Below are 26,473 nucleotides of genomic sequence, written 5' to 3'. Positions count from 1 at the left end.
TCTACGCATCCTAGTCTGGTGCGGCCACAACACACACGAGGCGTCACCACCAGTCCACCTCCCACATCTAAATGTAAGTATCATATCACTGTCACCAGACTGGGGCACCAAGTACTCCTCCAAGTGTGTGATGGTGGTCCTTCACCCATGCCCATGTGTTCCATGGCAATGTCCTGTGATTTTGTGTACACATGGTGGATCATGTCAGTGACTCTGCAGTGGGCCTGTGTTGTTGTTCTGTGATGACCCCTGCAGCACTCATGCCTATCATCAGGTCCTGCTTCCAAAAGCCTTGTTATTGTACAAAATCCACCTGCCACAAAAGTGAAAGGCCCATAGGAATACCTCTGTCTCTGCTGGAGTGAATTTCCAGATGCTGTCATTGTTTAGGTACCACTGAAATTACCTGTAGTCATCTTGATACTGAACAAATGCAACAGATCTAATGTTAGTTACCAATAAAGTACAGTTTTGTACCTACCATAAATATAGATGTTCGAGTGTATACCCTGCTGCAGTCATCGCACTTGGGTTATCCTGTCAAGAGGTCCTGCAGTCGGCCTGAATTCCAAAGTCTTGGTCCGGCGTCGGTTGCTGCCACTTCTTCCCTGACATCAGTGCGCCAGGGGTATATATGAGTCATCCGACGCCATTTTCTTCAGTTTTTCTTGCCCCAGATGTCAGGTGCCCCCCTAAAAGGTGGTCAGTAAAAAGTACCAATAATATAAGTTTAGCACAAACAGAACATCCCTCCAGCTATAAGCAAATACACCACAAAGGTTGTATCAGATTTTAAAGCATTGAAATGTTTTAGTTAGTTAGGTCAGAGGGGATGGAGGGAGGGTAACCTGGACTGCAGCAGGGTATACACTCGAACATCTACATTTATGGTAGGTACAAAACTGTACTATGTTCATCGTGTTACCCTGCTGCAGTCATCACACTTGGGTAGAATCCCAAAGCTAAGGATGGGAGGTGGAGTCAAACAGGGTTAGAGGAGGCTAGAAGGCCCTGCAAAACTGCAGTGGCGAAGCCAGCTCTAGTCTTAGAGTAAAGTGGTAAGTGATAGTGTTTGGTGAAGTTGCAGCTTCCAAAATATCCTTGTTTGGCACCCCCCTGAGGAAGGCTGTAGATGTAGCTGCTGCCCTGGTAGAGTGGGGCCTTATGCTAGCAGGAACTGGTTTTCCATGGTGGGTATAGCAAAAACGTATGCAATGCCCTATCCATTTGGAAATGGTCTGTTTTGAGATAGCCTTTCCTTGTGATGCTGTAGCATAGGATACAAAGAGCTGGTCAGATTTTCTGAAAACCTTAGTTTTATCCAAGTAGTAACGTAGTTGCCTGTGAATGTCCAAGGAGTGCAGGAGTCTTTCTCCTTTGTTCTGTGGATTTGGAAAGACGGTAGGTAAATGGATGGTTTGATTTAGAGCCACACTGGATACCACCTTAGGCATAAAGGAGGGGTTAGTTTGTAGACAGACTCTGTCTTGATGAAAAATAAGGAAAGGCTCTACTGCCATTAGTGCCTGAAGTTCTGAGATTCGTCTGGCTGAAGTTATTGCTAGCAGCAGGGCAGTCTTCCATGATATAAACTTTAAGTCAGCTGAGAAAGCTGGTTCAAAAGGAGGTAGCGTAAGTTTTTCCAGAACAAAATTGAGGTCCCAGGTTGGTGCTCTCCTGGGAGGCCTAATGTTTTTGGCCCCTCTGAGAAACTGCCTTAGAAGTGGATGTGAAAAGAAGGGAGGATCCGTGTTGTAATGAGCTGAAATAGCTGAGGCGTGGATTCTAATAGATGAAAAAGAAAGCCCTTTGTGTAACATCTCAGTTAAATATTGTAGAATCTGAGGTATGTCTGGCTGAAGGGTATTTTGGCCTTTAGCTTGGTTCCAGGCGCAAAACCTTTTCCATTTGTCTGAGTAGGCTTTCCTGGTGCTGGGCCTCCTGGCTTCCAGAATAACATCCATAACAGCTTGTGAAAGAGGAGCTGGCTGGTTGCTTACGTGATTTTCCATGCAGCCAAATTTAAAGTTTTGAGCGGGCTGTGTAGAATCTGACTGTCTTGCTGTGTGAGCAGATGAGTAATTTGTGGTAAAATCCATGCTGGGCCCTGGGTCATATTCCTTAACAGTGGGTACCAGTGCTGACGTGGCCAGTCTGGGGCAATGAGTATCATTCGAGGTCTCTCCATCCTGACTTTCAGCAGTACCTTTGTGAGAAGGGGCAATGGAGGGAAGGCATATACTGTCAGCTTTTTCCAACTGAATGAGAGTGCGTCCACTTTCCAAGCTTGATGGTGAAATGTCCGTGTACAAAATTTTGTTAGCTGGTAGTTTTGGGGGCTGGCAAACAGGTCTATGTCTGGGTGCCCCCATTTTTGAGTTATCATTGCAAATACTTGTGGATCCAGTTTCCACTCGTGGGGATCCATGATGTGTCTGCTTAGGTCGTCTGCCAATGTGTTCTTTTTTCCTGGCAGGAATTGAGCTTGTAATTGAACTTGGTAAGCCAGTGCTGTGTTCCACAAGGTCATTGCTTGCCTGCATAGAGGGTAGGAGTGTGTACCCCCTTGTTTGTTTATGTACCACATTACTGCAGTGTTGTCTGTCCTTATTGTAAGCTGTCCTGGATGTAACAGGTCCTTGAAAGCTGTCAGGGCATTCTGTACAGCTAGCATTTCTTTTTGATTGATGTGCAGATTTCTTTGATCTGCAGTCCAGATGCCTTGAACGCACTGTCCTGCCATGTGCCCCCCCCCCAGGCATAGTCCGATGCATCTGTTGTCATAGTTTGCCTGGCTGGGGGTAAGGTGAAAGGCTGACCCTTGTTGAGGTGACATGCCTGTGACCACCATAGAAACTCTTGTTGAAGGCAGGGAATGAGAGATATCATTGTGTCCAAGCTGTGGCTGTGTTGAGTCCATACGCTTTTTAGGTACCACTGTAATTTCCTCATATGCAGTTTTGCAAATGGTATTAGTAGTATGCAAGATGCCATGAAGCCCAAGGCCTGCAGAATTTTTCTTGCAGGGAATTGGGTCTTTGTTGCCATTGTTTTGAAGTATTGAGTCAGTTGTAGTTGTTTGTCTGGCGTCAGATAAGCCATCTGGGCCGTTGTATTCAAGCTGGCACCCAGGAATGTCATATTTTGTGAGGGTACTAGTTTTGATTTCTTTTAGTTTACTGTGTACCCTAGGCAACTTAGAAGTTGTTTTACAAAAGCCAGATGTTGTAAGAGAATGTCCTTGCTTTCTGCTTGGATGAGGCAGTCATCCAGGTATGGGTATATTTGAATTCCCCTTTGTCTGCAGTATGCAATTACTAGTGCCAGGCATTTTGTGAAGACCCTGGGCGCAGTGGGGTAAGCCAAAAGGCAGTGCAGAGAATTGGTAATGGGTTGAACCTGCAATGAAACGGAGGTATCTTCTGCAATTTTGTCTGATAGGGACATGCAGGTATGCCTCCTTGAGGTCCAACGTTACTAGCCATGCTTTCTTGCCCAGCATGGGAAGAAGCTGCTGTAGTGTTAGCATCTTGAATTTGAGTACTTGTAAGAAGGTGTTTAGAATTGAAAGGTCCAGAATGGGTCTCCAAGCATTGTCCTTTCTGGGGACTAGAAAGAGCCTTGAGTAAAATCCTTGTCTTTGCTCCCGTGTAGGTACCAGTTGAATGGCTCTCATGTCCATGAGAGCTGTAATTTGTTTTTGTGCCTCTGCCCATTGATTTTGTGGCAGGTTTGGCATTCCTTTTATCGTTGGCAAGGTGTGGAAATGGAATCTGTATCCTTGTGAGATAATGTCTAGGACCCATTTGTCCTTTGTGACGATGCACCAGTTGTGTGTAAAAAGTGCTAATTTTCCTCCCAAGGGAGCTGCCAAGAGAGTTTTGCTTGGCAGTTTGAGGTTTAAGTTATTGTGTTTGCCTTCTAGTAATTTGGGACCTGTCTTCTCCTCCCTTCTGTGTTGCAGTGCCCCATTGTCGAGGTTTGTAATGGGTTTGTGCTTGTCCCCTGCCCCTTGGGCACCTCTATTTACCCCTCTGTGGTCTGTCAGTAGCTGGAAAGGACCAATTTTTTGTTGGCCAATTTCTGCTGAAGTGTGGGGGCTGAACCTGTAAAAAATCTTTGACTGTCTGCACAGATTTTGCCTTATCCTCCATTTTCTTTAATACTTCTTCTGCTTTAACCCCAAATAGGACATCCTGCTGTAAGGGTGCATCTAGTAACTTTGCTTTAACATGATCAGGCAGAGTTTGTTCCTTTAACCAAGCATGCCTACGTATAACAGACCCAGTAACAGCTGCTCTACAGGGAGCTTCCAGGGAATCAAATCCACATTGTAAAGTATGTTTGCCCACCTGTTCAGCTGCATGCAACAGATCCTGCATTTCCTTAAGTTCAGACTGTTGAGGGTGCGTGCTCATCTTTTGTTTTATTTGAGACATTAGGAATTGCTGGTATTTAAGCATGTGAAATTGACAATTTAGTGCTCTCATAGCTAGAGTAGCTGAGGTGTAAACCTTCTTCCCCCACCTATCTAGTGCTCTGGAGTCCCTTTCAGAGGGTACAGGATTTTTAGCCATAGAAGCCTTAGCCCCTTTGGGACCCTGGGAGATTGTCTCTGAATCAGCAACAGGGCTTTTGTAAAGGAATTTGTGTGAGTCAGGCACTCTATAGTATCTATCTGGTTTGGCTGGAGCAGGAGGCAGAGAATCTGGATTTAGACTAGATTCTAAGTAAACATCATCCACAATGTCTAAAACTGGGGGGATAGCAAGTGGTCTGTGCTGGGGGAGTAAAAGAAACTCTCGGAGCCTTTTCTTTGAGTCGGAGTAGTCCCGACCTTCCCAGTGGAAATGTTCCCTCATGGTATGTAAGGTTTCTCCAAAGGAATAGTCTTCAGGGGGAGAAGCTGAGGGAATGGAATCCTCAGCATCAGAATCTTCATAAGGGGGAAAGGAGTAATCCTGTTCCTTAGAGGAGCCTGAGGAAATAGACACTTGATCAGAGGAGGCATAATCCTCCTCTTGTCTAGGCCTTTTGTCGGGTGGGGGCTGGGAACCCCTAATTAAAGAAATCAAATCTTCAGCCATTTTGAGCATCTGTTTCTTAGGCATGGGGCCTTGAACTGGAGAATGAAGTGCAGTCTTTTTTGGTTTTAGAGGAGTCTTGAGCTTAGCATAAAATTTTTGGCGAGAGTTGTCGGTCTGAAGACACCTTCTGAAACCGAAGGTGTTTCTGCAGCACCGGCTTCTGCTTCTGCAGTGTCGTTGGTAGGGCCTAAGGAAAATGGCTGCATCGGCCTAGAACTCTCAGCCAGAGAATCCAAAGCGGTCTGGGGTTCCAATTCTGCGGTAGCCAGGGGCTGTGTAGGCGCCTCACTGAAAACTGGTGAACCGGCGACCGGCCCAGCCGAGGCCTCGGAGTCTGGCTTGGATCTAGGCTGCCTGTCTTTATCTTTGCGTTTTTTATGCACGCCGGTAGTCGGTTGCTCCGACGGCATAGTGTAATTAAATTTCCTACCGAAGTAGTGTCGTGCAAAATCAAAGCGTCGCTTTATAGTTTGCTTATTGAACCTAGCACAAAACCGACAACCAGTGATGTCGTGGTCTGGGCCTAGGCAAGGTATACAAAAAGAATGAAAGTCCTTATGAGGTATTTGCTTCCCACAAGAAATACAATTGTTAACTTTTTCTGACATCGGTCTGAGGCAAGAAAAGTTTCCCCAATGGGGTACTTAGCTTTATTGAAGACTTCAGATCTGAAATTTGACTTTGAAAATCTCAGGAGTCGGCCGACCAGCACTTGCGAACTGCTTCTGCTTCGGGCACCGCGAGGCAAGAAAGACTGAAGAAAATGGCGTTGGATGCCTCATATATACCCCTGGCGCACTGACGTCAGGGAAGAAGCGACAGCAACTGACGCCGGACCAAGACTTTGGAATTCAGGCCGACTGTGGGACCGCCTGACGACAGGATAACCCAAGTGTGATGACTGCAGTAGGGTAACACGATGAACATCTGGGAGTTACCATATACATCACTGCATCCGTCATCCCTTCTGTCTACCATCCATGCTGTAGACATAACTGCAACATGCAGCATGTCTGATATACAGTGTTCTCACACACCATGTCCCCAGCTTGTGATGTGTATATACAGGCCTGCGGCCCCAAGGCAACACTGAAGTGTGTCCCACGTGCACAGCTGTACAGCCAGACCCCTGTATCAGCAGTACCCCCTCACCTCCACTCCCTGTGTGGGTCAGATGGACGTCTATGGCAGAGTGGGTTACTTCCAACAGACCCTCCCAGACTGTGTTTTTAATCAATATGGCTACTTCAGCAATCCCTTGTATTATGTGATTCTGCAGGTAGTCTGGGGGTATTAGTTCTTGTAGACATTTTATTTACATTCCCCCCCAAAGAGATGTCAGTCCCTATGCATGTAGCCTGCTGTTGCCCACCCCTATGTAATACAGACAACCTTTTTGTGTCATTGTCTGATGACAGCCTGAGCCCCTTACCACAGCTATTGTAATCAGTTTTCATGGCTATTACAGTCAGGATTTCCACGTAAAGCACAGCTACATGTTCTGTTAGAATTTCTATCATAGGATCATAAGAAGTTACTAGGCTATTGGCTCTGAGGCCCTTACAAGCCTAGCCAAGAATTTAGCCCATGTTCCAACAAGTCAGCACTCTATGCCACTCTCCAGTAGGGACACAGGTGAAATCCCAGGGGTATATTTTCTGTTCCCCATCCAGTTATCCAAGTTGTGCTTAAAATGGTTTAATGAGGTACTCTGCTTTACATGGAGAAGGAGTCTATTCCACAAAAGGGGAGTCTCTGGGACACATATCTGTCCCACCAACAAGTCCTATGGATGTCACAGACCACGTTGAGGTCATGCTTGCGGGTTACTCGAGTGGAGCCTGACTTGCAGATATGCAGCAGTCCCATCAGGGCAGTGTCTGAGATTGCTTTGTATGCCAGACAGAGGTCACCTCTGAGGAGTCTGCAGAAGACCGAGTAGAGGGACAGGGCTTTTAGCCTATCTGTGTAGGGAAGATGCCTGAGGCCCTGGATACTCCAGGTGAGGAACCTCTGTGGTCAGTCCAGCTGCTGCATATGCTTTGTGTGGGAGATGCAGAAAGGGGCAGTGTACTCAATAATAGGTGTTATAAGGGAAGAATATAGGGGTGTTATGACCACCTTGTCCCTGGATGAGATACCCTTACTAATGAGGTGGGCCGCATAGAAAGCTTTCCATACAACGGAGGCAATATGGTGGCCAAAAGTCAGATTGCTATCAACCTGGGTGCCCAAGTCCCTCACGACTGATTGTGTGCTTAGTACCTTATTATCAGTGTGATCATTTGTGGGGATGTCACTCTCCCCAAAAGGGATTTTGCCTATGGTGATTTGAACCATAATACAATCAGAGCCACAGTGGGGACCATGAATTTTATTTCAGTAATACAGGCAGCTAAGCACCACAATTATACCAATGAAGTGATTTCTACTCCACTGTTTCTGCACTTACAATGCAATGCAATGTCAACTCCACATTTTTTTATCTATTTGTAAACCAGGTAAGTCTATTGGTAAAATGTCTGTTTTCATGGATGACCCTGATGCACTGTCTAGTTAAGTGACTTGCTTAAAAATACCCATGCACATGCCTGGTAGTCTGTCATACAGGACAATGGACTTGAGCTGTTCCATGTTCAAATCACCATAGGCAAAATCCAATACAGCTTCCTTGCAAGCTACAAGTCCCCCCTCTATGACCCAGTAAACCCATACCATGTATTTAAACTTATTAGAAACACTAACCATCCAACCCGATACCATATTCATAGGTGACTTTAATTACCCCACTATTAACTGGGAATCCTATACAACACCAAAAGTACAGGCACAGAGATTCCTGGATTTTGTATACACAAACTCCCAGGATGAGATTGTCAATACACCAACCAGGGGTGCAACCATACTGGATCTGGTCCTCAGTAATATGAGACTGCTGCACAACCTCTGCTGTGTAATGTCTTCCCTGGTAAGGTCAGACCACAAAATTATCTCCTTTGAAGTAAAAAATAAAACTTGGACCCTCGGCTAAACATGGAATATTCAGGAACTATTCTAAGGTTAACCTCCTGGTATTAAATGATAACCTGGCAAAATTTCAAGGCCCCATAAACCTCGGGAACACTGCTGCCTATTACCTATGCAGAACTGTTCAGAGAAACCCTGTACAAGCACATTAATAGCTGCATAGAGGCATCTGTACCCACCAGGAAGAAGTACAGAATTAACTTAAAAAACAAGCCACCCTGGTGCAATCATAAAATCAAAAGGCTGTTTAACAGAAGGAAGAAAATCATGGCAAAAATTAGGAGGTGCAGCACCCAGCAGGATAAAAGTACTCTCAAACTAAATAAACAACTCTGGGACAAATAAAGTCTACTAAAATCAATTTGAGGCAAGTTTGGCCTCCCAGGTTAAGGACAACCACAAAGTATTCTTTAGCTATCAGCAACTTCAAAGGCAATACATAATTGTGTGCAGAGCTTATTGTAAATGGAGCCACCTATAATGAGCCAGAAAATATAGCAAACCTCCTGGCTGATAAATTCAGCTTCAACTTTACCCTTCTCTCCCCTCAACCTTCCCTCAGGAAACAGCATCAAATATAACTCCCCCAACTATCACTAGGGAACAGGTCCTTAATGCTCCCTCTAAGACCAAGAACACTGCATCAATGGGCCCAGACAATATCCCAGGATGCCTTCTAAATAGCATGAAACATGACCTATCAGGGCCTCTGGAATTACTATTTAGCTACAGCCTCCAAACAGGCTTCATGCCTCATGAATGGAGAACAGCAACAGTCATCCCTCCGCACAAAGGTCGGCCATCTACAGACCCTGGAAACTTTAGACCCATAAGTCTCATTAGTGTTATATGTCATGGAAAGAATTATCATGGAAATGATCACTAGAGATATAGTAAACCTCCAGATACTGGGCCCAACCCAGTTTGGTTTTGTCAAAGGCAGGTCAGGCCTACTCAACCTGGTGGACATCTCTGAGAAGGTAATCAAAGCAATGGATGAGGGAAAAATGGTTCACACTGCCTACCTTGACCTGGCCAAGGCATTTGACACAATAATTACTGACAGACTCAAAAGGTTAGGTACAAACTCATATGTCACCTGGTGGATAGCCAACTGGCTCACAGACAGGACCCAGGAAGTTAGAATTGGGGAGTTCACACCTCTACAAAGAGACCAGTCACAAGTGCAGTCCCTCAGGGATCAATCCTTGGACTTCTTTTTGGCGCTTATTTCTCTGATGTCAAGGTCAATGTCAGTGGTCTGTAGCTGACTAAATTTGCAGATGACTGCAAATTAGGAAATGTCACCGAATCTCACACTGGCACAAATGTTCTGCAGAAGGGGGTGACCCAGACAAACAACTGGTGTCAGAGCCATGGACTAAAACTAAATGCCAAGAAATGCATAACAGTATCATTTGGGAAGTCATTTACCTCTGGTAACTATCACACTGACAACACACCCCTTAGAGTTGACCCAGGGACTTAGAGACACACATAGATAGTAATGTAGCCTTTGACCATCACATGTCTGCAGTAGTGAGGACGTCTTTCTATGTTGCACAACTTATAAACAAAGGTATGGCATCTAGGTCCAAGGAATTCATTGTTTTACTGTATTCAGCATTCATCAGACCTATCACTGAGTACAATGCTCCTTTGGTATGTACCTAACCAGGGATATCCAACAACTGTAATGTCCGCAGAGGTTCCTCACTAGAAGAATATAGGTGGTAAGTAAAATGTCCTATGCAGACCACCTCAAGGCCCTATCTCTGTACTCTGTATCCTACAGGCTTTTGAGGGGAGATCTATGCCTGGCATACAGGACATTGTCATATCTCACTCTGATGGACCTTCTGCATATCCACAAAACAAACAGCACCAGAATTGCCCATTCTAAAGACTTAAACCTTGCCTGTGATATAAATAGTACCTCCTGGAGAGACAGGTATGTATCCCAGAGACTACCCCATCTGTGGAACAACCATGTGAAGCAGAGCTCCTCCCTAACCCAATTCAAGTGCAACTTGGGCAATTGGATGAGAAACTGGAAATTCATCCCTGGTTTGGCACCTATGTCTCTAATGGACACAGGCAACCTGTAAATGGTTCATTTCTCAGGCCCCTTCTTGTAAATGTTTCATCTCCCAAACCCTTGCTTACACTTATCACGGGTATCAGAACTTGTCACAGATTTGGGATGCATGGCTAGGCTTAAAAAGGCCCTTGTGGTCGGTAGGCTAGTAAACACCTATGAACCTATATAGTCTGTGCATGGCTGAGCAGGCTCACAACTCCTCCTCACATGTGTAGTCTTAAGTAACCAGGCAACTAGCTCACAAATGCATGATGCCACATGGACCATACAAGTAGTGAAATATGCCACTGTGCTTGACTACATAAAGCATGGTACAGCTACAGTACTACAGAGTGGCAGTGATCCAGGCATCAGATGTGGTCACACTACTGTACACTGCCACTGGCCTACCTTGCCATGCCATACTCTCCACTGAAGTATGTAGTTGCTGTACCGTGTGCCAACATGGCTCAGTTATCATTTTTAGTCCTGGACTTGACCAGGCAAGTAGTTCTGATTTCTGCAAGGGCTGTGTAATGGCTACTGCATGCTGTAAGAGGGAAACAAAATATTTTTCTTTACTTTTGGCATACTAACCACTGGGACTGCCCAGTGAGGGGCTCATATGTGGGTGACCAGTTCAAAATGGATGCTTGGTACTTGCTTGTAAGAGCAGCGAATGATGCCATAGTGACCACTCACTCTGGTAAGCACCACCAGCATTGCCAATGGGAACTTTGGGTTACAGGGAGAGACAGCCTAGCTAGCATAGTAAGTATGACTATACAGTACGCCTTATGGTACAAGTAAAAACGGTTTCTGATGTCCATGGTTATGCTGTGGTAATTACTGTTTGTTTCTTTTTTTGTAGGTCTTTTGCAGTTCAGGAGGAAATAGAACAGAACAGGATTATTTGATAGAGGAGGCATGTCAGACTTTCCAGGTGTTTGGGCAAAGTGTACTGTACTGCTTCCAGGTCTATAAAAGTTTTTGCTTCACCTGCTTAGCACTTCACTGCACAATTTTGCATTTCTGTTAAAGAATGTATCCACTGCATATTTGTTCAATGCTTGTATGTGTTCAATGCTTGTATGACTGATACACATTTTAAATGCATTTGTAATTATGCTACTAACATTACCTATCAGTTATAAGTTCTCAGGTACTTACTAGACTATAGATGTGTGACAATCTTAAGAAGCCTAGCCTTAGACTCCCACAGTAGTTTTTATATTTTTCTGTACAAATAATCCAGAGGCAGACAGAACAAGAATATGTTTGGACATTTACTTGTTGCCCCTAGCCATGAAGGACACGGGTGATAAACCAGGGATCAAGTTGTGGTTTCCCATCCATTAGTCCAAACTACATTTGAACAAAGTAAGGGAATCACTTCACTTTATATGGAGTGGAACTTATGTTACAATATTACTTAACATGTATCACAGAGGTAGGATGGGTTGTAGCAAAGGTGGACCACAGTAGGGTCAGTTTAGTATGTCAGCCATTGGTAACATTACAGATGTGTGACTGGTAACTAAAATTTGAGCCAAGTGACTGGTAACTAAAATGAGACCTGTTGCATTTATTCAGTATCCAAATGAGTTGGGTTGAAAGTCCAAGTGATTTCTTTGTATCTTTGCATTCCAACCAGCATTTATGTCTAATCTGTCTTAATTTCCACATTTTCTGGGAAATACAATGTGCTTCAATTAAAACTTACTTCAGTATTAAGCAATCCCTGGGCCACTTTCAGCCACCAACCTTTTGGTAGGATCTATGTCAAACCTGAACGGAGAGTTCCTCTTATGTTGCTACCTCGTGCATTATGGAAGCCAATACACATCCTCAAACTTATCTGCAAATGTTTAACTTACATCGGCATATTTATTATTTTATTTTATTTATTTATTTATTTAACATTTGTTGACCGGGAAAGTCCGACTAGGTTCCACAGAGCCTGTTTTCAGCGGAGGCCCGGGGAGAAATGCTCCAGATGCATGTCTTTGGAATGTGGGGAGTACCGGGAGGAAACCCACGAACACAGGGAGAACATGCAAACTCCACACAGAAGAAGGCACCCCAGCCGAACCAGAGAACCTCTTGCTGTGAGGCGACAACGTTAACCGCTGCACCACTGTGCCCCCCACTATTAAGTTTTAGTTTTCATAAGGTCATGTCTGGTGGATGGGGGGATAGTTCAAAGATCTACGTGCACTGCAACAGTTATTCATACAATGACATGCACTAATCAGTAATAACCTTACTGATCTCTCATTGCTTTGCTGCATAATACCATGGCAATCTTTGCTCACTTAGATATAGGGTTCTGACATTATTCCAGCATATTATGCATCTCAACAGTCCTATTACAGAGCCAGGATATTAACATGGGTAAATGAAGTGAATTGCAAACAAATATTACAGTCTCCCCATCTGACCCCTCAGAGCATTTTAAGTTGCCCAGACTGTGATTTTCAGGTAATGTACTGCCTCTTTCTCTTATGCTGCTATAATCAGTAGGGGATATGAAGGGTGCAGATAGCTGACACCCCTGAAAAAAATATTTCATGTTTTTTTTCTTTATTTTGTTTTGAGGTTCTGTCTTTTTTGTTTGTTCATTTGACTGTTTACTGTTTTGTTAGGTAATTTTGTGTATATATGTATGTGTAATATGGGTTACTATCAAAATGTCGTTTCCTCCAGTGATTACTTACATGAACTAAAATGTCGTAAAATGACAACATTGAACAGTCACATTTAACGACACATTAAAAATGCTGACAGTTCGATGTCGATATTTCCACAACGTACCTTGACTTCTGGTGACTGTCTACACTTTTTTTGCAGGGAGACAAGCCCCCATGTATCCCCACACTCCCTGCTAATTATATATTACAACTCTAAGATCATACTACAGTGAGGAAAAGAGCAAAGATCCCGATCCCCACTGTAGTGCGATCTCCAATCAAAATGTCAATCTCAAAACAGCAGATGCACACTAGCATTCATTGTTGCAGGTTCGATATTTTTCGAATCGCTGTTATGACAACTTTGAAAACTGACTTTCAGTAATCAGAGTTCGCATAACGGCATTCGAGATTTTGATTGTAAACCTATATATATATATATATATATATATATATATATATATATATATATATATATATATATATCCTTAATCTCTTCCTATCGCAGACGCTCTCTCACCTTAAATCCAACTTTTCTCTTTCCTCCCTGGATAGCACCACTATCTCCCCTGCCTCACACACCAAAATTCCCTTAGGTTAATAGTCTCAACAGACAAACCCACCACCATAAATAGCACAAGTAACCAAAAACTAAGGGAAATGCTACTCAACACCAGAAGTCTAAACCTCAAAATGCATGCACTCGAGGCACTCCTCAGTATGGAGAAAATCGATATATGTGCAGTAACAGAAACCTGGTTTAAGGCTCCAGAGAGCACCCCAGTACTACCAGGCTATAACTCATACCATACTTTTCAGCCACAGAACCCGGACCGAAACACAATAGGTGGGGGGTTTATCCATATTCATCAAGGATACCCACACCTCCAGGTTAGTGGCGCAGCACAATGCCTCAGAGATCATCCATGTGCAAATAACAACGGGCAAAACTGCAATTCAAATTGTAGCTTGCTACAGATCACCCACCAGAGACACTGGAAAATATGAAGGTCCTACAAAACACTCTAATATTGGGTGATTTCAATTACCCAAACATTAACTGGGAGAACTATTCAAGTACTAACGCCCTTGCCCAACGCTTCCTAGAATTTATAAACTTGAACACCTTGGATCAACTGGTCAACACCCCCACCAGAGGTGACAATTGGACCTGGTCATCACCGACATGGGCGACCGGTGTTCTACGCCGGAGGTCAACCCCTCGCTGGCTAGGATCAGACCATAAATTAATCAGTCTGGATATCCACATTCCGCCCCAACCCCCAATCAAGGAAACCACCGTGAAAAACTTTTTCAAAAGCAAACTTCACGTTACTTAACACCGAGGTGGAAAGGTTCACAGCCCCCCATGCTAAAGGGCAACACTGTCCAAGCTGCTGAATCCCTTACAAAGGCACTCTATGAGCACCTGCAAGAATGCATGGATCATGCTATCCCAAGCAAAACCAAGACTCACTCCTCCAAGAAAAGGAAACCAGTCTGGTGGGCTCCTGCCATAAACAAGCTATACAATAGAAGGAGGAAACTAGTATAGAAAAGAGTAAAATCCCAAGAAGGGAAGACATCCCTGATCAGTATCAGCAAGAAACTACGATCCCTCATAAAATCATCCAAGGCTAGCTTCAAAAGAAAAATTGCCAAGGACTCCAAAGATAACCACAAAGCGTTCTTTAGCTACGTCAAGAACCTAAGTGGAAACTCTCAGATCTGCTCTGAGTTAGTGCAGAATGGCACAAAATACACTGAACCGACTGATATTGCCAACATTCTGGCAGACATGTTTAGTGCAAACTTCACCCCTTCTCATCCCGTAAAGGGCCCATAACCATACCAGAAGAATGTACAGCCCCAGCAATCACTGACACACAGGTTAAAACAGCCCTATCCAAAGCCAAAAACACAGCTTCAATGGGACCGGACGGTGTCCCAGGCTGTGCCTTACACGAACTCCAAAATGAACTAACCCCTCACCTAAACACACTGTTCAAACTCAGCCTCTCTACAGGTTACGTACCCATAGAGTGGCGCACAGCAACAGTTATCCCTTTCCACAAAGGTGTTGCCACAACAGACCCCGGGAACTATCGCCCTATAAGCCTGACTAGCCTGGTCTGCAAGGATATGGAGCGCATCATCATGGAACTCATTAACTGAGACATTGGGAACCTCCAAACATTGAACCCTACTAAGTTTGGCTTTGTTAAGGGCAGATCATGCCTCCTAAACCTGGTGAACTTCTTTGAGACAGTTACCAAGGCTTTAGACGAGGGAAAGGAGGTCCACACAGCCTACCTAGACCTCGCAAAGGCCTTCAACACCATTCCCCATTCTGGTATTATAGACAAGCTCACCAGCCTGAACATAAACCCCTATGTCACGAGATGGGTTGCCAATTGGCTCACGGACAGAACCCACATGATAAGAGTTGCGTGAGCTAGGTCCGACTCTAAACTGGTTACAAGTGGCATCCCCCAGGGCTCAGTCCTGAGACCCCTCCTGTTCGGCATATACTTCTCAGAGGTACAGGTAAGCACAGGAGGACTTTGGCTGACCAAGTTCGCAGACGACTGCAAACTGGGGGCCATAACTGACTCTCCGGCTGATACAGACATCCTCCAGAAGGGTCTCACTGAGATGGATACCTGGTGTCAAAATCATGGCCTCAAGCTAAATGCCAAAAAGTGCATAGTCATCCCCTTTGGAAAAAAACAAAGTACCAGCAAACTACCACATACGTGGTAGTCCCCTAAATACAGAAAATGAAATAAGGGATCTGGGGACCCAAGTAGATAGTAATCTCTCCTTTGATAATCATATTGCCAAGGTGGTTAGAAAATCCTTCTATGTGGCCCACCTAATCACAAAAGGGTTCACATCTAGAACAAAAGAGGTTATTGTGCCCCTCTACTCATCACTCATCAGAGCCATCATAAAGTACACCACCCCATTTGGGATGTACCTTACAAGACACCTGTAACAGCTGGAAAGACCACAGAAGTACCTCACCAAGAGGATTACTGGCCTCAAACAGATGTCCTATGCAGCCAGACTGAAGAAACTCCAGCTGTACTCAGTTGCATACCGCCTACTCAGAGGTGATCTCTGCCTGACATACAAGGCCATGTCTAACCCAGAATTCATGGACTTACTCCACCTAAAAAAAAACAAATCCCTGAGAGCCACATGCTCTAGGGAATCTAAACCTCACCATAACGATAAATAGGACTTGCTAGAGGGATAGATTCCTGTCCCAGAGACTCCCCCATGCTTTGGAACAGGATTCCAATCTACATTAGGCAGAGCCCCTCGCTAACACTCTTCAAGAGAAACCTTGATGAGTGGATGGGAAACAGAAAATTTACCCCTGGGATCACTGCAGTGGCTCTGCTGGACAGAGGCACAGGGAACTAATGGCTGTGCTGGACAGTGGCACATGGAACTAAACTAAGGGGGCAGAGAAAGCCAACACATTCTGGCTAGGCTTACATATGCCCTCGGGCAGACAGCCTAGTACTTACCTATGAACCTATGACTGACTAAAATTTGACTTGCACATACAAAAGGCCATTAAAAAATCCCACCAAAAACTTGGACTACTTTATAGGAACAAAAAATTCTTCGTTACTACCACTAAATGCACCCTTGTGCAGGCATTTCTCTTACCTAGTCTTCTATATGCTTCCCTATCCTTATCAATATCCAGACTACCTCAATGCAGAAACTGGAACAAACATACAAGATTGCCAGATTTATTCTAAACCAACCACTCTCATCGCATCACTGCCTCTCACTAAACAAACTTCAGTGGCTGGAATTTCCACACCTTCTCCTACAATCGCAACTCCACACTACCCTTTCCATGCTCAACAACACCTCTGCCTGCCCTGCTCTTGCCTCCCATGTCACTCTCTACTCCCCTCCCCAGCCTCTCCAGAGTGCTGATCAGCATGTTCTCTCAGTTTATAAACCCAAAAGGAATACTGACAAACTACTTTACAAACACACTGTCTCACTAAATGGGAACAAACTCCCTCTCCATATCAGATCTAACCTTTCCTTTCTCTGTTTTAAAAAGGAGCTTAAATCCCACGTAGTAAACTTGAAATTATGCCATTGCCTTGACCACACGTAGTCTTAGTCTGCACTACTGTATAATCTGTTGCATCTCCTAACTTTATTTCTCTGTTAGTAACTTCTGCTTAAACTAACCTCCTAAACCCTCAACTCTACTACTATAGCACCCTCCTTTCTCTCCCCCTCCTATTCTCCATACTATTTATCTCTCCCCCACTTCCTATCAATGTCTGTACATTTTCCTTCTTTTGAACAACGATTATCCTTTTGTTTTTACTCTTATATCTAGTAAATTTAAACCACTGCTATCAGTGCAACCCTTAATGTTCATATTTTTTTCTTTTGTTTTTCTCTTTATAATTAATTTCGTGTTTGCATTGTTATTTTTAACAGTTTTTGTCCTTTATGTTTACCTTTACTTATGTTTGATGGGGCTCTTTCCAATCCACTGAAAATGGGTTGCTTACTATCAGTGCAATGCAAGTAGTTAATAACCTTTTCTTTTTTACAACTATTTTGTATTGTGATTGTTATTTAATATTTGTATATTGTCACTTTACTTGTGTTTGCTGGAGGTTTCCCCCCCGGGGTCTCCACTGAAAATGGGTTTGTTTGCAAACTTAGTTGGACTAACCCGGTTAACAAATGTGAAATTAAAAAAAAATGATACATACACACACACACACACACACACACACACAGATTATATATATATATATATATATATATATATATATATATATATATATATATATATATATATCTGTGTTTGTGTGTACACACACACACACACACACACACACACACACACACACACACACACACACACACACACACACGTGCATTTCAGTTACTAATACATAGACCAGACCTTTAATTGTCAATATTTTTACAAGATGATGTTGATGGCAGAAAGGTTAAACCTGACTGTGATGTCAGCAACTCAGGTGAAACTGGCGAGCCCAGTGCTGAAGGTATGCTGGTCAGGAAGATGGGAGGTACACTCAATGCCAACTCACCCATCTCAGGTTGAAGGCTATGATACGGTACAATCTTTGAAGGACATTACCTTTTGGTGGAGATAAGAAGGCAAGCTGACCAGTGGGAATCAGAGTACATTGTGGATGCACAAGGAAATGTGGGTGCATGTAGTAATGTGTACTGTAAACGTAAAGATCCCACCAGCATCCCATATGGGAATACGGACCAATTAATGATGGGAATAGAGCCATTAGGCACCCTCAAAAAATTCTGCCTCTTTTTCAAGGCTGACAGCTGAAATGTCAACAAGAAAGCAGCTGAAAGGCACACAACAGTGGGATCTGGGCCAAAAATTGGTAAAATAATGTATCTTTCTACAGATCTTGCAGGACAGAAATATCACAGATTCTCATCCTATCTAGGGCATAGGGAGTACACTCCTATAAAAAAGGTTCAAACAAACTTAGTACAAATGCTATTTTTTTGTCATTGTTTGTAAGCTAGACACTAGTTAGATAATATACTGACTGGAGTAACTGCATAGAAATATACTTGTTTAACCTTCTGTGGAATATATGTACGTACATTCCGGAAGAATAGACATGCTAAGGGATGGTTTTCACACTCCAGTAATGCAGCCACAAAAACAAATGCAAACTTTCTTTTGTCTTGGCTGCTGTTACTTCAGATGGAAAGAGCTGTGACAGACCAGTACAGCATCTGCAGGAGACACATACAGAATATTCAGAAACCAACGAAGGATCCATACCATGGGAGCACTGCACTTTCAGGTTTTCTGTAAATATGCATCATTATGAACTATAACTTGCTCACAGAAGTATTCTGTGTACGTTGTACGTCTTGTCAGGTGCCATTACCTATGTTATCTAAATGTGCAGACAGACCAATCACCATTTTCAACTCACACCTTTCAGTAAACCTAGATAACTGGAAACTAAACTGTGGAAAGGACCACTGGTATTCTCAGAGCTATGCTATCTTTACACTGACACTGGAGACAAGTATAGTACATGCTTCAAAAACAAATTTCTGTCAATGAATCTTCAAGTTTTAAAGGCTCTGAGGACAGAATCACCTGTCCAGTGTTAGAAATGTATAGGAACCAAACTAAGAAGCCACATAATCTAGTAGGCACAGACTTATTCAAAACTGAACATATGAAACTTAAGAGAAGCGAATCACCATTTCATTTTCTTAAACAACATAAATACCTTTTTATCAGATTATCTGCCTCTTCAGTTGCTGGAGTTCTTTTGTCATTATCTTTGATCAAATCCACACCAAGAAACAGGCCAAAACCTCTGTAAGACAAAGAAATACTTGAATTCTAATGCTTCATATGATTTCAGTTTGTAACTGCATTTTGTAACAATAACTAAAGATGTTTCAATTTTCTATGAATTTTTTCCAAGAATTAAATATAAACAAGCTGCTGAATCCCTTACAAAGGCACTCTATGAGCACTTGCAAGAATGCATGGATCGTGCTATCCCAAGCAAAACCAAGACTCACTCCAAGAAAAGGAAACTAGTCGGGTGGACCCCTGCCATAAACAAGCTATACAATAGAAGGAGGAAACTAGTACAGAAAAGAGTAAAATCCCAAGAAGGAAAGACATCCCTGATCAGTATCAGCAAGAAACTATGATCCCTCATAAAATCATCCAAGGCTAGCTTCGAAAGAAAAATTGCCAAGGACTCCAAAGATAACCACAAAGCGTTCTTTAGCTATGTCAAGAACCTAAGTGGAAACTCTCAGATCTACTCTAAGTTAGTGCAGAATGGCACAAAATACATTGAACCGACTGATATTGCCAACATTCTGGCAGACAGGTTTAGTGCAAACTTCACACTCCTCTCCCCCTGCTAAAGGGCCCATAACCATACCAGAAGAATGTACAGCCCCAGCAATCACTGACACACAGGTTAAAACAGCCCTATCCAAAGCCAAAAACACAGCTTCAATGGGACCGGACGGTGTCCCAGGCTGTGCCTTACACGAACTCCAAAATGAACTAACCCCTCACCTAAACACACTGTTCAAACTCAGTCTCTCTACAGGCTACTTACCCATAGTGTGGTGCACAGCTACAGTTATCCTGCTCCAAAAAGGTGGAGCCACAAGGGACCAGGGAACTATCGCCCTATAAGCCTGACTAGCCTGGTCTGCAAGGCTATGGAGTGCATCATCATGGAACTCATTAGCAGAGACATTGGGAACCTCCAAACATTGGACCCTACCCAGTTTGGCTTTGTTAAGGGCAGATCATGCCTCCTAAACCTGGTGGACTTCTTTGAGACAGTTACCAAGGCATTAAACGAGGGAAAGGAGGTCCACACAGCCTTTCTAGACCTCATAAATGCTTTCGACACCATTCCCCATTCTGGTATTATAGACAAGTTTACCAGCCTGAACATAATCCCCTATGTCATGAGATGGGTTGCCAATTGGCTCATGGATAAAACCCACACGGTGAGAGTTGCAGGCTCTATGTCCGACTCTAAACAGGTTACAAGTGGCATCCCCCAGGGCTCAGTCCTGGGACCCCTCCTGTTCGGTATATACTTCTCAGAGATACAGGCAAGCACAGGACTATGGCTGACCAAGTTCGCACACGAATGCAAACTGGGGGCCATAATTGACTCTCCGGCTGATACAGACATTCTCCAGAAGGGTCTCACTGAGACGGATACCTGGTGTCAAAATCATGGCCTCAAGCTAAATGCCAAAAAGTGCATAGTCATTCCCTTTGGAAAAAACAAAGTACCCGCGAACTACCACATATGTGGTAGTCCCCTAAATACAGAAAATATAATAAGGGATCTGGGGGCCCAAGTAGATAGTAATCTTTCCTTTGATAATCATATTGCCAAGGTGGTTAGAAAATCCTTCTATGTGGCCCACCTAATCACAAAAGGGTTCGCATCTAGAACAAAAGAGGTTATTGTGCTCCTCTATTCATCACTCATCAGACCCATCATAGAGTACAACACCCTATTTGGGATGTACATTACAAGACACCTGCAACAGCTGGAAAGACCACAGCAGTACCTCACCAAGAGGATTACTAGCCTCAAACAGATGTCCTATGCAGCCCGACTGAAGAAATTCCATCTGTACTTGGTTGCATACCGCTTACTGAGAGGTGATCTCTCTGCCTGACATACAAGGCCATGTCCAACCCAGAATTGATGGACATGCTCTACCTAAAAAAAAAAACAAATCCCCAAGAGCCACACGCTCTAGGGATCTAAACCTCACCACAACGATAAACAGGACATGCTGGAGGGATAGATTCCTGTCCCAGAGACTCCCCATGCTTTGGAACAGGATTCCAATCTACATTAGGCAGAGCCCCTTCACTAACACTCTTCAAGTATGTATTTAACATATTTATGAGGAGGGAATATTTATTCATGAGGAGGGAGCTGTCATTGAACATGATTGGTCATTTTGAATTTCTGACTAATTAGAATTCATGTATTTAAAACTGAACTTTATTAGTCATTGTGTTCTGAGGAAGTCAATTTATTTGATGAAAGCGCTTAACAATTTTGGATGTCTACCATTGTGGATTTTAATTACGTTTTATTTCATTTGTGGATGTGTTTTCTACAATAAATTATCCGTGGACCCGCAACACTGGGCTCTTTTTTTGATTTGATATACACTTCAAGAGAAATCTTTACGAGTGGATGGGAAACAGAAAATTTACCCCAGGGATCACTGCAGTGGCTCTGCTGGACAGAGGCACAGGGAACTAATGGCTCTGCTGGTCAGAGGCACAGGGAACTAATCTAAGGGGATGGCGAAAGCCAACACATTCTGGCTAGGCTTATAGATGCCCTCGGGTAGATAGCCTACCTATGAACACAATATTGCATCATAGCGCAGATGTTCTTACACTGTGTGTGTGTGTGTGTGTGTGTGTGTGTGTGTGTGTGTGTGTGTGTGTGTGTGTGTGTGTGTCTACACATATACATAAATACATATATAGAGTGCTGGGAATTAAACGTTTTTATTTTAAATTTACTAAGCTGTCTTGTTCAAATGTGTAGTAATCAAAATTCAGGCAAGGTCTACGAGTTTGTTATGTCCTCCAAACTAGAAATAAAAGCACTTCTGGTCAAAAATAAATCCAGCTACCCTTTGGATGAGTCAGCAAAAGGACAGTGTCTAATGTCTGCCGGTAGTTGATTCTAATTTTCCACAACCCTCTCAGAGAACCAATTTATGGTTTGACTGCTCCTCTATAAACTTCATAGTATTTTAAAGTGGCATCTTATTTAAGAGTGTACAGTCTGAGAGATGAACTCATTAGATGTGTACAATAACCATTTTGCCTGGAGTCTCTTCCTCATTTTAATGAAAAATGACTCTCGGAAGATAACAAATGAACTTGTACTTAGAGGTTAAGACCATTCCTTTTCTCAGTGTATACACACTGTACCCTTTTCAAATACATGACCAGGCCCTTTGTATATGGAGAGCATAAAGTACTGCTGCACTCTAATTTATAGTAGTTTTAACTAGGTTTAATACAATCTAATTCTGAATACATTAATAACTCCATTGTAACCTCATATCTTCTTGACTTTAAGGATCACTGTATACAAGCAAGAAAGTACACCTGTGTGTGAGGATGCATACCATTTCAGATATATTTGAGGAAAGGTTACTAACAGTAAACACCACCACCTGGATTTACCTACTTTATGCATCTTCTTTATGGGTATGAAATTTCATAATGGTTTTACACCAGAGCTCCATCAAAACCAGCTGGGTGAGTTACTCATAAAACCAGTGTTGTTAGCAGATTTCCTCAGTTCTTCAAGCCATCATCTGGCTCACAAAGGGTCTTGTGATTGTAGCGTGGTACCGTTCATCAAACAAGTAAATATTACTACAAAATAATGGAAGGGACAAAAGCCTTACTGTTCATACGACCTCTTATCAAACATTTTCTATTTATTACGTACCCTTAAGGACAAGTGTGCTATCTCCTTTTAGAAGGGTCATTGTAACAATAAATCAGAACATCTGGGTAGATTCTCAAGCAGGAGTTAATGCAAAGGTGGTCAACACTTAGAAGATACCCCACTGCACAGCCAAGCCAAAGCTTGCTCTACTGCTCTACTGTGCATCCAGCTCAACATTTGTAGCAAATACGTGGATACAATACGTGGACTTCAGTCCACTTGGAAAGTTTCAAAATATCTTGAGCTAAAACATTTCTTACATGCACTGCTAATGCAGCTGCTGCTGCCTTAGTGGAATGAACACTAATAGTGCCTTGCAGACATTTGTGTTTGTCATATCAAGAGGCGATGTGGGAGGCCATCCACGGAGAAACAGACTGCTTACTGATCAACAGGCCATCTTCTCCTTTTCTGAATGAGATAAAAAGTTGATCAGTCTTTCTAAAATAAGGGACTGTTACTAGACTCTTGAGTAATCTCATCTTTAGGCCACACATAAGAAGAACCCTTAATGTGATATCTGCCTAGACTAATCTGATTCTCCATATAGTTCAAGCATGACATATAAGCTTTATAAAACCTCATGAATGTAACTGGATAGTTTAGAACTAATTGTGATATGTTGTGGTCCTTATATTGGTAATTAAGATAGCTATAGGTGCCCAATAAAAAACTATTATTTAAATCAAACTGTACTCCAGGCATCTGTGGAAAAGCCGGGCACTTTGAACCAGTCTTAAATTAACATATCAGGCCATGTATGTGTCGCCCACCTGAATATACGTATGAATTAAGTTACTGTAACTTGTCTTAGATTGTTTGATATTGTTCTGGGTTAAAGCGCTAATCATCTTCAGTAAAGTCCTTTATTATAAGGAAATTTCCAAGCCTGTTTTTTCACCTTTTAAATACAGAGTTCCTTTAGATTTTCTTTTAGTTCTTTTTTATTTATTTATTTTTTTGTCAGACAGTCTGGGCAGAATTTCAAGCTGCTACCTCAATTCATTTCTGTTTGGCGGGTTTAAAAGGAAGGGAAAACAACTTCTGTAACAAAGTTCAAATCCCAAGAAAGGAATATACGTCTTTGTGGTGGTCTTAAGTGAACAGCTTTTTTTTTAAGGGAGGCTGTAAAAGAAGGCATTCCTGTTATCTGTGGGATTGTTGGAAGGCATACACTGACTGCAGAAACATGAACTTTTATTGATGAATACAAAACAACTAAATCATTTCAGTAGTTTACATTTTGAGGGGTAACCACCTATAAAAGCTCAAGTCATCGTGCTTTTACTTTGGAATCACCAGATCATCTAAAGCCTTCAGATGTTTAATGATCACCTCACATATATTCAATCATTAAATTATATTCTCTGGTTTTGCCTTCAAAATTTTGAAAACCACTTATGATTACTTAAGAGATAATATAACACTGCCTTCAAGGCAACCCACTTTCTCTACTCTGTTCAAGAAATTTGTATAACCCTTCAACTCATGCACATCTGGCCTCCACTCAGTGAATTAATCCAACTAAACAATAATAAACCTCTAAAACTACCACTTACTCATAAGAGTTACACTCAAAAACACAATCATACTAATTTATAATGGTAGAAAATATTCCCTGCTCATATCAGCAGATAGATACAGTAATATATTTTCAGACCCTATACAAGGGAATTCCCAATATTGTGTCTTTCTGCTTTTCCCGGTTAGGGGTCGCCACAGCGGAACTCCGGTCCGCTAATGATTGGCAGTAGAGTTTTACGTACTGGCTTGCCGGGCCTAACGCACAACCTTCAAAGAAGGAACGCCCATTCACGCATGTTGCTACACAGAAGATGCTCTAACTGAGAATCGAATGGGCAACGTCTAACTGTGAGGCGACAACGCTACTGCAGCACCACCACCACGTTTTTTTAGAATTCCCAATATTAATATAAAATAAAAATCATACATTTTCATTTTATTTATTTATTTGCACTTTGTTGGTCAGGTTAGTCACACTAAGCCTGCAACCTCTTTTCAGAGGGGGAACCCTTTTGATAAATGCTGGGATCTTTTACATCCATCTGAGTTACCACAAACTCATGCAGATGGGGCCTTGGTTTAACAATTCATCTGAAGGGTGCATCATAAAATAAATTGTATGTTTTAATGATATCTTAAATCATAAAAAATTATCATTAAAGAAAATGATGTCGTGATCATATAAATACTTAAAAAGCTTTCAGTGCTTTCACCATCAAAGCTTAGAACTCTTCCATGGCAAAAATCAGGCTCACGGTTTGCACTATGCCAGAGGCAGAGAACAGCTTGCAGACTCAGGAGAGGCTTGTATTGTCCTAGTGCAGAACTACAGCTCCCAAGAAATATATGCCAAGAAGGATGGATAAGCATCCTCCAAGGAGGCTTACCCATGTTTGCTTTAGGAACATGCTTTTCACAATACAGTTTAGCAATACCTTTTCCTGGAGGTATCCATACTGACATAAAGAAATGACAAAATGCTTTAATGAACCAATATCCACATTTTAACTTAGAAAATTATTGGAAACAACATACTGAACTCTATATCATGGGGATTACAATGCTGGGACTTGTCTGGGTTTCTTCACAACACTTCAGGATAAAACTGGATGGTGTGTATTGCTTCTGATTATTATTTTTTTAATAACATGCATTTATGACATACTGGCTTGTTGCCTACATACAGTTGCACTCAGTATGACCTGTAGTGACCCTCCATTACCCCAGAAGAGGTATGACCTGTAGTGACCCTCCATTACCCCAGAAGAGGTTCTTAAGGGTTTAATCATTCAAAGTAAGTATCTTTTCAAGTGACCTGACACCGATTGTCTATTTCAAAATCTTCTATAGAATAACAAATGGAAAATTAACTTGTTACATCCACCTGATGTGACTTGTGTCTTAAAACTCATCTTTGTACATGGTGTGACTCTTAGCTAAACATTTTACATGTTCATGCGTTGCATTGTTCCTGGAAATAAGGGAAAAAAATCAAACGTCTGAGATACCTGATATCGCCAATTATCGGATGCTTCTTTTTCAGTTCGGTGAAAAGTTCTGTCAGGTACTTGCCTACTTTAGTGGCATTTTCTCGAAGACCTTCTTGTTCAATGACATCCAAAACTGCAAGGCCAATTGCACAAGAAACTGGGTTCCCACCAAACTAGGGAAAAAAGTAGAAATGCATTACAAAATGATGCTACTGAGCACATACGGAATGAAACAATAAACTGCTAAATTATCTGCTACCTTTGAAGTTTGCTAGTACGTATTCTATATGAAGCGCTTACACTTCTGTTTTGGTAAACAGAACTCAGTTTGAGAACATTAAGTCGTTAGCAGTGTAGTCACATAGGACTAGGATATTAAGTCATGTTCCTCATTAAAATTCAGCCGTATGATAACTATGCTAACGCTGGCAGAGAATAAGGCATCAGAAAACCTCAGACCTCTTCTAGCATATTCACATATGCCACTTTGAGATGTTAT

General features: G+C 42.5%; 1 protein-coding gene across 3 annotated transcripts in view; it reads right to left on the bottom strand.

Moving 5' to 3' along the window:
* LOC122799718 (5-phosphohydroxy-L-lysine phospho-lyase-like) overlaps positions 1 to 26,473 on the bottom strand; it is a 789,953-nt gene that overhangs the window by 157,595 nt on the left and 605,885 nt on the right. For 2 of the 3 annotated variants that reach the window (XM_044068965.1, XM_044068963.1), the window contains exons 9-10: positions 25,993 to 26,147; positions 19,193 to 19,282 (exon numbers count right to left, since the gene is read on the bottom strand). In XM_044068965.1, the coding sequence (XP_043924900.1) occupies positions 19,193 to 19,282; positions 25,993 to 26,147 (245 nt within the window). The remainder of the gene's footprint in view (positions 1 to 19,192; positions 19,283 to 25,992; positions 26,148 to 26,473) is intronic. The other variant, XM_044068964.1, reaches the window with a different exon arrangement.

This window comes from Protopterus annectens, chromosome 4.part0 (genome assembly GCF_019279795.1).
Source record: "Protopterus annectens isolate FY-2018-M chromosome 4.part0, PAN1.0, whole genome shotgun sequence".
Taxonomy (NCBI): Eukaryota; Metazoa; Chordata; order Ceratodontiformes; family Protopteridae; genus Protopterus; species Protopterus annectens.
This window is presented reverse-complemented; position numbering and strand designations above follow the sequence as displayed.